This window comes from Fukomys damarensis, unplaced genomic scaffold (assembly GCF_012274545.1).
Source record: "Fukomys damarensis isolate Sample0158 unplaced genomic scaffold, DMR_v1.0_HiC HiC_scaffold_17, whole genome shotgun sequence".
Classification (NCBI taxonomy): domain Eukaryota; kingdom Metazoa; phylum Chordata; class Mammalia; order Rodentia; family Bathyergidae; genus Fukomys; species Fukomys damarensis.
Genome location: NW_022900929.1, coordinates 21340548 through 21353765, shown reverse-complemented (window position 1 = coordinate 21353765; position 13218 = coordinate 21340548). Strand labels below are relative to the sequence as shown.

Below are 13218 nucleotides of genomic sequence, written 5' to 3'. Positions count from 1 at the left end.
AAAAAAAAAAAAAAAAAAAAAAAAAAAAAATTCAGATACAATGGTCAGTGTAAATAAAAGAACTATCACGAGCAAAGGAGCAAAGAACCTGCAGGCAAAGACTCAGAACATCACACATTCCTAGCTGGCTCAAGAAGTATACAAAAGGTACTACATACAAGAAGAAAGTAAGATAAAAGCCAAAGAGCTGAAGGCAAGCTCAAAAATTTAAAGAAAAAGAGAAAGACTATCAAGCTTGAAAGAGGGGTCAGAGCAAAGCAGAAAGAGAATTACAGTGGGAAAAAACTTTTTTAAAACTCTAAACTATTGCCTTTTAATATCACAGTATGTCAATTTAACCCTTCACTCTACCTGAGAATCATGGAGCAGTCTGCACACATTCTTTAAAAGGTCCCAATATATTCTCCCCTCACATGCCTCCTCAGTAACTCTCCCTATTTGAGAAATATTTAGAGTTTAATTACAGGGGAATAAAAATAATGTAATGATAAGTTATGTAAGCATAATGGTGAAGTTTCAAACACTGCCATACCACCTCCCAACAATTCACATAAGGCACACTACCCAGCTTTATATTTCACCTGAGAAAGAGAGGCTTTTTCCATTATCCTTGCTACTTGTTAGAAAACTCTGATAGTATTTTAAAATCAAAAGTTATTAATAACTTTCTCATACATTATGACAATTTCACTAGCAAATATTCAGTTTTCAGCACTCATATGGGGGAAAACAGCATTTCGTTCCCATAACAATGCATTTTTTTAAAAAGATAATATCTGCTGTTGACACACCACAGGCAACTGTTAAAGTGAAAGTGTAGGTTTTGCTACTTAAACAAAAATTCTTCTGAGGGCTTTTACTCTGTCTAGTTTGGGAAAGTAAAATGTTTCCTTTTTGAATTTGTGGGACGAAAACCAGAAATTCAAATATATTTTATATTTTATTGAACTGAACTTTTCTTAGTTATGAAGAAAGCATTGGTCTTTAACCTCCATTTATTCGTGAACAATATTTTCAGATTTCATTCACACATACCCCCAAATACTGCCACTGAATACTACCAATATTTGAAATTTGTGGGGATTCATAAAATTCATAAACTTTAAGAGCTCCACATCAATATTTACAATAGAAGAGAAGAAAGTAAGTCGAACCTAAGAAAAACAAACCTGAAAACCTCCAGATAACACATTTAGAAATGGCCGTGTTATTTGATAGTGCTGGCAGACCTAAGGAGAAAAAATTACAACACAATTATTTTATCAGAATCACCCTAGTAAATTTCTAGAAAAAGTCATTTTGAAAAAAATTAATGTCTATAGCCCATGGCAGAAACATGCTAATATTGTGGAAAATAACTAAACTGATAAATGCACAGAATAAGCATATGATCCTATATTAGTGAAATGAACTTCACAAAAGATGTATTATAAAATTTTTAAGATTTTTCACAAGTTTTACTAACAAGATAGCAATTTTTAAAAATTTTCCAATTATACCTTAAGTGCAATTCAGTTTATCTTTCAAAGGGTGACTCCTGAAGCACCTTATTGATAGCTGGTATCTACATTTTAATAAAAACTTCAGAGTTATACTAAGAGATGTAATCCAAAGACTACCCTTTGAGAAGCATAATTTTGCATTCTCTACTCAAAAAATGCAGCTAATTGCTCTTCAATCTAATTATAGTCAATCTCAGTCCTTCAGAACCATCACCAGCAATTAGGACCTGTCCAGCTCTTTAGTACATGACCTCAAGATGCATGGCACAAGCACTTCCTGAGCAAAAGCAGGTGCAACTGTAATTACAAAATAATCCACTATATCAGCATCACTGCAGGCAGACACACAGGAGAAGTGGCAGTTTCTGCAGCGCTGTGATCAATGAATGCAGGTAAAATGTTTCAGCAAGCCACATGGCACAGAGTATCAGGCCTCCTGAAAGATACTGGGTGGGGCCGGACAGAACTTGCCAACAGTTGGAAGCTATTTTAGCCTCCCTTTCATGAGTATTTTTATGAGCACTAGTGTGAGGATTCACACCCCTAGGTATGAAAAGCCCCAGAGTTCCTGCAAGAACATTGTTACATCTACTTGGTACAAAATCATCAATGCTTGCAACAATGGGCAATCTCAGAATTCATTTAGAATTCCAAAGCAGGTTATTTTAAACATAGTTAGAACCAGAAGTAGCTCAGATAATACATTAAAACAGTTGGAAACCTATGGAAAAACCAAGTTTAATGGGATTGAGGGTTAAGTATAGCAAGGGGTGTCATCTAGGTCCCCACAGTCAAAACCTCAGGGGCTTTCTAAGAGCAAACAGCAGTCCTACTAAAAGAAAGCATATAATTTAGCATGTTTTTTCCCAGTAGTAACTAAAATATTCAAAGAAAGGCTAAAAAGAATATTATTGTATCTATCTTCATATTTAGTTGAAAAGAGAACTAACAGCACTATTGAGAAGGAGGTCATTCCTGGTTCAGCACAAGATTTCTCTCTTCAAGGCTATTTTGAGAATGGGCAGTAAAACAACTCAATATATAAACACTTAGGAAAGCTACCATGTCAACAATGCTACTGATGCTATAGGTAACAACTCTGAAGATGAAGTACAAATCATAATCCTACAGCTGGGGGCAGCCAGAAAAGAATGGAGATCATCATCCACTGTCAAATTCCAATCAAATCAGAATCTCCCTTTACTTGCTTTGTGCCCAGAGACCCTAAATGTCTTCAATAAAGTTCTGTCAATAGAAAATATTTCCAGATAGGAAAGCTGCATGTAAGAACCTGAATATACAGTAATATAGTCAAGTTTTAGGAATCAAATAACCATCTTTTCCTACATGGAAACTATATACATAGCTAGAGAAGATGATATCCTATGATAAGCTCATAGAGTATACTGTAAGACGTTAGCAGATTTAAAATAAGAATCTAACACAGTTGCAAAATTTAACCACACACAGATAAGCTGTGGGGAGATGGCCTGGATCTCTGGGCATTCCAGTAGATTTGTCTCCACCCCAGTAGAATATGTTTGACTCTTTGGGAGGGGTGTGAAATTCAGCTCTGCATATGTGCACATATCTAAATTCTCAAATGTACCTTTGGCTTTACCTCTTTAAAAATGATTTACAAATCGGGCATCAAGACACCCACCAGTTCTCAAGTAACATTTACCAGACAGAGATGCCTGTGTCTGCCTATGCCTACCCACAATTTCATTTTCAATTAGCAGCTCCTCGAAAGGCAGTAATGAAAGCAGTTGCTAAAGAGCATTCAGATGTCACCGAAAGACTGCAAACCCAAACTGTAAATAGCACATTGTGAGTCGCCTGTCACCACCATCAACTCCCACGGGGAATCTCTCAGCACGTGGCTATCACAACCATCTGCTCAGCTCCCCACCAACACTACTGCAAACCACAGTCACCCACCCACTCCCACCTCCCACACAGTACCTGTCATGTACAGACTTGTGTGATGATAGGAATGCTGCTAACAGAGAATAAAGAAGGCACAATGGCTTATTTTATGTTCTGCAGCTGAAATCAGACCACATGCAAATTAGTGTATCATCAGAAGAGGGAAAAATGCACAAGTGGCCTCAAAATCAAAAGGTAGTTTTAAATAAAAGGAGTTATGTGCTACCCTCATCAATCACCAAAATTATATTACATAGACCTTGTTAAGATAAAGACATATTCCCTCCCTGTTCGAGCACTGTAGCTAGAGGAATGTATGTAGTGCACCTGTAGGAATGTATGGGTGTTATAGTTGAGAACCATGCCTGTTGCTTTTTTGTACTTCCCTAATAATACGTAGGACTTAAATAATCTTTAATATATTTCTGCACACACACACACACACAGACCCCTCAAATTCTTACTTTGGTAAACAGTTTCATGAAACAATTCATAGAGGGATCAGGAACACCTAAGCTGAATTATTGTTCATTATTTTAATTGTAGGTTTTATTCTCTATTCAACTTATTTTTTTCAACAGGTTTTATCTGATGAGGCAGTAGATACACATCATGTCCTTTTTAAGTCAATGTTTACAATTCTTTTGGAGGATGGCATGATTTATAATCAAATGGCTCTACAGGTCCTAGTCCAATGGTAGTGAACTAATGGCATCTGTGCTGCAGGGGGTTGTCATTTTCCCTGAAAACTCTAAAAGGTTTACCATCACTGTCAGTCTCTCATTTCTGCCACTCATAAGCCTAGTGCTCTAGTGAAAGAATTTTCTGCTCAAAGATATGGTGGTACTCTTTCCTCAGACACATGTAATCTAGAAAGGTGTCTCTAAAACAGTAGCTTCCCATCAAACTTAGCTGAAAACACCAATGCTCTGAAGCTAGAAACACAATGGTCACATCTTCCATCTCCAGTCCTACCTGAAGGTGTTCATCACTGAGCTGTATTAAAGTCACTTTCTTACAACTGGGATATACTACCTGACACAACTTAAACAAGCAGAGATTTCTTTTAGCTCGTGGTTTCAGTTCATGGTCAGCTGACTCTAAAGCAGAAAATGCATGGCAGAGACGAATGGCTCTAGCAAAGTTACTCACAAGACAGGAGTCAGGAAGAGAGATACAGCTTTCCAGAATTCATGCTAGTGATCAAACTCTTCCAAGAGGATCTACTTCCTAACAGTACATTCAGGTGTGGATTCATGTGTGAACTAATCTACTGAGGAATGAAGTGCCCCCATGATCCAATCACCATCCACACTCATAAGAATTCAGAAGGACATTTGAGATCAAAACCACAACAGGTCTGCAGTATGGCAGATACAGAAGCCTACCTCAGACTCAGCCACATAGATTTCCACCCTTAATGTAGAGACTTCCCAGAGATTTTTACTAAAATTGCAACTGCTACACCACTCCATGGATGACCATGCTTGCTCTGAACATTTGGGGCTCGTGGAACATAGCCTAGATCAGTGGTGGCAAACCTATGGCACACGTTTGTTTTTAAGACTAAAGATGAGTTTTGTTTTGTTTTGTTTTTCCTAAACTAGTACCTCAGTACTCAGGTTTAATTGCAGTATTGGCACTTTGCAATAAAAAAGTGGGTTTTGGGTTGCAGTTTAGACTAAACTCTAAGAGACTGGCCATCAGTGCTAGACTATGTCATCTAGAGTCAGGAGACAAAATATCAGATTTTCCAGAATGAAAAAAATAAATCATCACTGTTTCCAAATGCCCACGTTAAACAAAAACATCCTTTGTTGGGCATGGTACCACACACCTCCCTCAGGAGGCTAAGATAAAAAGATCAGAACAAGAAGGGAAACCAATATGAGCAATTTTCAGAGTGAGATTCCATCTAAAAAGAGAGGAAAGGGAAAAGAAAAGAGAAGAAACAGAAACACCCTCCAAAACTCCACCCTTTATACAACTCACTTTTTATATAACCATATATTGGTATTAGTTTTCTCAGTCCTAATGCTAACCAATACCTCTAACATACTATTCTACAGTGATTCCTGAACAGATACAAGCATGGTCTGGGGAGCCTCAATAACCAGATGTTAAGAGCAGGCATCTTATTCAAGTCAGTCAAGGTTTCAAGAGAAATAATGAACCAATTTTTATTTTCTCAATCTTTCCCATGCATTTTTATATTTATTTCTGTAGTTGCAGCAAGGGGGAAAGATAATTTTACATTAAATATTTTATTCAATACAAAAGCTTGTAACCTTCACATGACTACACAATTTTTGAAAAGCAAATGGAATCCAAGTAACACTTGAAATTCTGAAGTATGGGGTAAAAGTGGTTTACTAAGCCTCACATTTCTTAAAAATAGTTTAAGATACCTTCAGGCATTTAACCATTTGAAAGAGCGCATAGCAAAGTTCATACGTCTTTCCATTATGAAAATATAATACCCAATTACATTCATATTTCAAATGCTCTGATTCCTCAAAACTTGTAGATTCTAGAGTTAAGCTAGATAAATATCTGTACAATTTTTGGCCTAGATATCCTCCCCAAATTATCAGGTCTTTAGAAGCCTGACCTGAACTGGATACGTTTAGCCAAAGTTTTCCATTATAAAATCTTCTTTGCAAGGTAATTTCTACTAGTAACAAATGTCCCCGAGACCTTCTCAGGTATCATGAGTAAAGTATCACTGAAATAAAGGACCAGCCTTTCACAGCAAACTGTCACAGTAGAAAGGAGCATGAACTTGGATATACTACTCCATCAGGATGAGTGGAAACACAACTGATATCTTAGTCACAACCTCTTACTCCAAAAGGCCAACATGCAACAACACACAAAGCAAATGCAAACACACACACACACACACACACACACACACACGCAAACACGTGTAATACCAATCCAGATCAACTTGTTCAAAGCTTTGAAACCATGTAAGTCGTTCCCACATAGGCCATCCTTATTAGCAAGGTTAGAGTCTATCTGGCTGTACCTCCTGACATATTCCCAAATTTCTTTATTTTCCACTCAAATGGTGTTCACCTATGACTGGAAGAAATATCAGTAGATTACCTCTTCTCTGGGAGATTCTTTCCCTGATGAATGGCTTTTTGGCACCTAAAACTCAGTAAGAGGGAAAGCTCTCAAATTCATTTTGATGATTCATCCATTCATTTTTTTTCAGCTTTAATTGAGTTTATTGGTACATTTTAGGGATCCATTCATTTTGATAAGCAGTGTTCTTTAGCAAAGTTTATATAACCTAAAAATGGCTTCTAGTACATTTCAGCCTATTTCCTCTGGTTCAGTTCTTACAGGAGAAAAAAAAAAAAAGGAAAGACTAATGCTCTAAATGGAGATTTAGAAATCCAAATGGAGCCAAATCTGAGAGTTCTTTGAACTCTCATCAACTTTTCATCATCACTGCTTCATTTTTAAAACTCCTTTGCTTTTTCTGTGTTTTAAATTACAAAATAATATATTTTGAAAACATTCCTTGTAGTCTAAAAGTTAAATATGTTGAAAGAAAAATTGGGTTCACTCAATTCTGGGAAGGGTTACAATTTCAAAAATTGCTTCTGAGACTCATAATTTAGCAGGTAAGCTGGACAGCACATGACTTCCTTGTGTTCAATTAGAAAACAACACTCACATAGAAAGGACTTAGGCAACCTTGGTTTTGATTTCTCTACCCCCAAATCAAAGTAAGAGGAAAAATAGTCTACCGTGGTCTTATTACTAACATCTGAAACTTTTTAATTCAATGTGTAGGTGCTCACATAACAAGCACTTAGAAGTTCCAAGCAGGACAAAGATAAAGCTAGGGAGGTCAGAAAGACATACATTATTTTGTGTAACAAGTAACTTGCTCTTATCTTCCTAAGTTTTTAAAAACTCCTTTGGGAATTAAGGAGAGTGTTCAAATCTGGCATATTAAAAAATGCAACTGCCAGGCATGGCAAAACATGCCTATAATCCTAGCATTCAGGAGGTTCAGGCAGGAGGAATTCACTGAGTCTGAGGCCAGCCTATACTACATAGTGAGTTCAAGGCCATCCTGAACTATATAACAAGACTCTCTCTCTCTCTCTCTCTCTCTCTCTCTCTCTCTCTCTCTCTCTCTCACACACACACACACACACACAAGCAATCATTTGCAAGGGTAATTGCTAGTTTAGTATCTTCTAAGTCATTGTTATGGCTCAGATCTAAAATGTTCCCCAAAGTTTTACATGTTGAGAGTTGGGACTTTCAGGAGTGAATGGATCATGAGGAAACCATACTTATCCACTGATGCCTTCCCAGCTGAATATGCAGTTAGGAGGTCTGCCCTGGTCAGAAGAGGTAGGAGGTCATGGAATGCCCTGGGAAAGTATATTCTGGTGGCTCCTTCTCATTCCTGGATGCAATGGGTTAAGCACCTTTTTTCTGCCAGGCTTTCTACCATGCCATTTCTGCCTTGGAGCTGTCCTACCATGCACCAAACTCTCTGAAAACATGAGCCCAAATCAATCTCTCCTCCTTAAGTTGTGTATGTCCAGTATTTTGTCCCAGTGACAGGAAAGCTAAAATAGTATGTATCTATGCTTAAAAACATAATCCAGGAAATAAGTTAAATTCCAATTAAAAAGCTTTCTTTTTACAGAATGGAAACACATCACAAGAGTTGAGGTTTCATAACCAGAAAGAGAATAAAAAAGGAGTGTCATTTTAAAACTACACTTTTTCTCTTAAAAGTACATAATTGTACTCTCAAAGTAAAAGTATCAGTTACTTTCAATGGATTCTCAAGGAAAAAAAATCATACTGGACTAGCATCTTCCCATAATTATAGGAAAGCTGTGCATTAAGTTGCTTGCTCAAGAAGTACCAATTCCTAATAAGATAAAAACTTAATTCATTCTCGTCAAGTCAGACATAAAGACTAAGTTCCCACCTCCTACTGCCTGCTTTTTAGCTATAGTTCTACAGATTGTAAGTCCTACAATAAGTAGCATTAAAGGACAATCCATCAATTTAGAAATGCTCTTTAAGACTCACTCTTATCTCAAGGTCCCCTTCCATTTAAGATAGTCAGATTCAGTTACTTTATCTGGTAAAAGGCAAAGACAGGAAAAAAAGTGATTGTGATATGTAAAGGCATTTACCATGACAGGAAAGCATTCTTCAACTATTCTTAGAGCAAGCTTTTCAACATCTACTGTGGCCATTAAACACTTGTATCATACAACCAATAATCCCAAAAGAGAGAGCATTTGTCTGGGTGGACACACAACTAACCATACCTTTGCAAATGCATCTAACTCTCTTCACAGAGCTGAAAGTTATAGATTGACAGATTCTAAAACAAAATTACATTCAGACTACTTTTTTCTTCCTTTAGAGACCTCTATAACATCATATTTCTGTGTTATCCATAAATTTAAAGAATCATGCAACTCAAAAAGGAGACTGAGAAATCTAATCCCAATCCCTCATTTTCCAGAGTTACTGGTTTAGGACTTCATAATAGCACATAGGATACTAGAAATATTACAAATGAAAAGTATTATGATCTTATCCCAGTTATCAACCTCTGCTTTCCTTCTTACTGGAAACAATATGCCCACTAGATTGGGTAGTATATTTAGCCATCATCATTAGAGATGAGAAAATGCTACTTGTTTTAAAACCTTTACACCAAAAATATGATTTATTTCTTTCTGATTTACAAATTTGCAGTATATTGCCTTTCAAAATTATTACCTAAACTGAAAATAACTGTGATTTCAAATACCGTTAGTAACAGAAGGTTGATCATTCAGACCAAAAGCTACTCAAATTACAGGCAGACTATCCTACCATTCTTTTATGATCATAAACTCTTTCACTAGAGAATGTGGAAACTCTCAGAGCTTCACAAAATTGAAAGAAGAACTCTGACAAGAGAATGGAAAAGGAAGATCAAGTCAGGGAAAAGGGAATCAAGGATGAGAGCTCTGACCCAACTCAGAAATAAATTGGTTTCTTGTCTGATAGTGTAAGAAGACTGCTTATGTCTATCCCTTTGGGAGGGCAAGTTGGCCTGGGAGAAGTTAGTAAGACTAAAATTTCTCTCCACTAGGAATAATTACTTTTCTCACATAATGGAGGGAGGGAGGAAGGAATCTTCATACAAATCTGGTTAATTTCAAATCTTGCCCCTTTTTATCCATCTTTGAACTGAATACTTTTACCCCATTTCTTGTTTGCCTTCATAAGCTATGGCCAGGCCAGGGTTAGCTCAGTGGTTCCGCAGCCTGCCTTGCAAGCACAAGGGCCTGAGTTCAAGCCCTGTTACCAAAAAACAAAACAAAACATAAGCTATGGCCAAAGTCAGGCTGACCAAATTAGTCACACAGTACCTCCCTCCACCTTTTGACCTAAAGTTCTGTTTCTCTTCATGCACAATCTTTATCTCAAGCAAAGAAAACAGAATGTACAGGGCTGGGGATTTAGCTCAGTGGCACCACTCTTGCCTCACAAGCTGAGTTCAATCCCCAGAGACAGAAGACAGAAAGAAAAGGAGAAAGGAAAGAAGGGAAGGGAAGAAGAGGGAGGGGAAGGGAAGAAGGGGAGGGGAAGGGAAGAAAAGAGAAGAAGAGAATGTACCAGAGGAAACCAAGCAAACACTGGGGATAGAGAGATCTGAGTCTAAACCCCGACTCTGTCTCTCACTGCGAAATGATCTCTGATAAACCACTTTATCTTTCTGAGCCCCAGTTTCCACATCTGTAAATTAACCATGATAATTACCTACCAGGCAGGGTTATAGTGTGAATTACAGGTTATACCATACAAAGCTGCCTCAATGAATGCCTGCAACAAAATTACTGAAAAATGGATACTAGTATAAATATTAATAATTACTGTTACAACTCCAACCTGAGATTTTTAGATTACATGTGCACCTCTGCAAACATTGCCCTGAGTGTCAGATTTAAGTCTATACTAAAACATTATTCCAGGTATTTCTCCATAGTATTATCTTTCATTACGCAGTAAGCTGAACTCTGACACCAAACTGCCAATTACATCTTCTCGGCGCTTTTGATCTTTCCAATTTCTTAACTAAAAATCATCATGCAAAATATACACTTGATGCCTCATAAAAATGATTTCCAAATCAGCCTGACCATTATCAAATAGAAAGCTTCTTAATCTACAGACTTCATTAGATTCTAGAGAGGAGCCAGGAATTTGTGCTTAGTTAGACTCATGATATAATTTTAATGGTTTGTGAGGTTTTAGAACCACTGTATTGTATGATCTCAGGTCTTTCCTGCTGCGAAGAAACATCTGCAAAATAGAAATTACACTTCTAATTAGTAACACCTGCTCTGTGAACCCAAATTCCTTCCTCTACTTCCTTCAACTGATAAGTCAATCCTACCCAATAGTATCACCCAAAACAAAACACATCCAGGATACAGGTAAACTCCACAGGCCCTAAAGCCTCTATATTAGTGCAGAAAATTTGCTATAGTTTTGTTTTTTATTATTAATCCATCTCATGTGGGACTTTCCACAAACAGAAAGACTCCCCAAATGCCAAGAGCTATATTTGCTTGTGCATTGATGAAACTTGATTATTAACAAGCCAGAAAGCCCCTCTCCAAGACTTTTCTTTCATCAGCAAATTACAAAGATAATCCTGAGTTATAGCTTAGGAGAACAACTATGGGACCAAAAGTCAAACTCCTTTCTTTGCCCACTCTCCCGCACATGCCAAAATACTTGAAAATATCAACTTTTTTCAAGGCACAGCTGGAACACACAATCATTTCTACCACCTTAGAAGCATGAACTGAGCAATGTATGTTGACAAATTTCCCTCTTCCACATGTCCTAATTATGAAGCCCTCTCTCCACAAGCCATCTTGATGATTATGATGATTTCACTCTGTCTGAAGCACCAGTTGTACCAGCATGGCGCTTTACTGAACAGAGAACATCTGACTGAAAGAATATCATGATAAAGTTTAAAATCCTAATAAATACAACTTAGAGGTCATATTCATTTAGAAACAAGCACACTTCTCTGGGGAGCAGTCACTTCTGCATCCCACCAAGAATATCTTCTCCACCTGTTCAGAAGAACAACAGGGCAATAGGCACCTAAGGAAGGCCACAGGAAAGAACAAATTCAAGCTTCCTCACCTGTCTGAGTCCCTTCGGCATTTTCTTTCTCTTTCCAAGGTGCTGGCAGAGATTGCGGTCATTTTCTCGATCTGAACTGTAGTGGTGTGGATGGCTCAGCCTGCTCTTCTTTGAATGAAAAGACAAGCCATTGGTAAGTGCTTCTCGTTTCTTCTTACTCAGGGGAGTCTGGCCTTTCTCCACACGTTCCTGAGGCTTAAGTGCTACATCTTTCTGTAGAAGAGAAGTAAAGAGAAGTGGTTACAAAGATATCTAGGGTCACACCCAAAAATACAAGCTACACAGTATTAGTGAAAAGGAGGGAGAAAATGGGATATAATACCTAAAACTATGAACCATACACTTAATTTATCTGAATCTTCAAGGCCACCACAAGTATATCCTATCTATTCATATTGGGCAAAAAAACTTAAAAAGCACGAAGTAACTGTCCATTAAGAGTGATTTCACAGATGCCTGGAATAGTGGCTTTGTATCTGATTTGGTGCTGGATCCAGCACATGATATTCCCACAGGAATCTCAATACACTTACTTTCCACACTGTCACATCAATTACTGTATGTTCCCCCAAAGTACTAAGTACATGCTGGATTCAAAATAAATTGCACAAGATTGAACATATCAGGGCCAGGTGGATGTGGGCCAGCAAGAAAGATACCGTCAATTTGTATGATTAAAATGTTTCCTTAATGCATTATACTTTTACCACATTTTACTCAGAGCATGCTTAATTTCCACTTTCATTACAAAATGCAATGACAATACTAACTCCAAAACCAACAGGATGTGGATGGAAATGGGGAGTGGACAGAAAATGGGAAATTAATTCCTAGGAAGGGGAGCCAAACCTGTAGAAATTATAAACTAGAATGTCAGCCCACAAGACCTGGTAGAGTTCTGTGCCTGCAAGCAGTTCAGGACACAATGAGATACCAAAGGCCTGAGTTCAGTGCAGACCCTCACATTCTTCATCAGAAGTCTTGGTGTAAGTCATTGCAACCTTGATCCTATTTGCAAAATGGGTTCACAAAACATCAAGTAAACTGATGTGTCATTTGAATCCTATGAAATGCTGTACACTCTAAATACTAAAATGAAAGTGATTTGGCCCTCGATCATTTATAAATTAATGGATATGATCCTTCTCAAACAGAAAATGCTCCTCATTCTCAGTTTTTACCATCAGAATGGCGTGTTTAAAAATAAATCATAATTAAAATTACTTGTTATCTACTTATCTTTCTGAAAATACTACTTTCTCTTTCCTCCCTTTCATATCCATCCAGCATTTCCAAGACAGTTATGTACTCTCCTACTTCCCAATACCCCAGCACACACCTCTTGATATACACAGTGTTCCTCCACATCTCTCTTCAAATCAGTCATACCTGTTAGCATAACATCGAGGCCTCTGCAAAGGCTTGAGTATTTGTGATGCCTCCAAATTCACATATTGAAATCTTTAACCCCCAAGATGATAAAATTACAAGGAGGAGTTTTTGGGAGTGGTTTGATGATGAGGGAAAACCCTTGTGAATGAGATTAGTGCCCTTACAAAAGAAATCTAAG

The 13218-nt window shown here is 37.5% G+C and overlaps 1 protein-coding gene across 1 annotated transcript in view; it reads right to left on the bottom strand.

Annotated features, from left to right (window-relative positions):
• The window catches only part of Auts2 (activator of transcription and developmental regulator AUTS2), a 1133790-nt gene that overhangs the window by 816042 nt on the left and 304530 nt on the right, over positions 1-13218 (bottom strand). The window contains exon 4 of the mRNA XM_010644519.3: positions 11649-11861. Coding sequence (XP_010642821.2) covers positions 11649-11861 — 213 coding nt within the window. The remainder of the gene's footprint in view (positions 1-11648; positions 11862-13218) is intronic.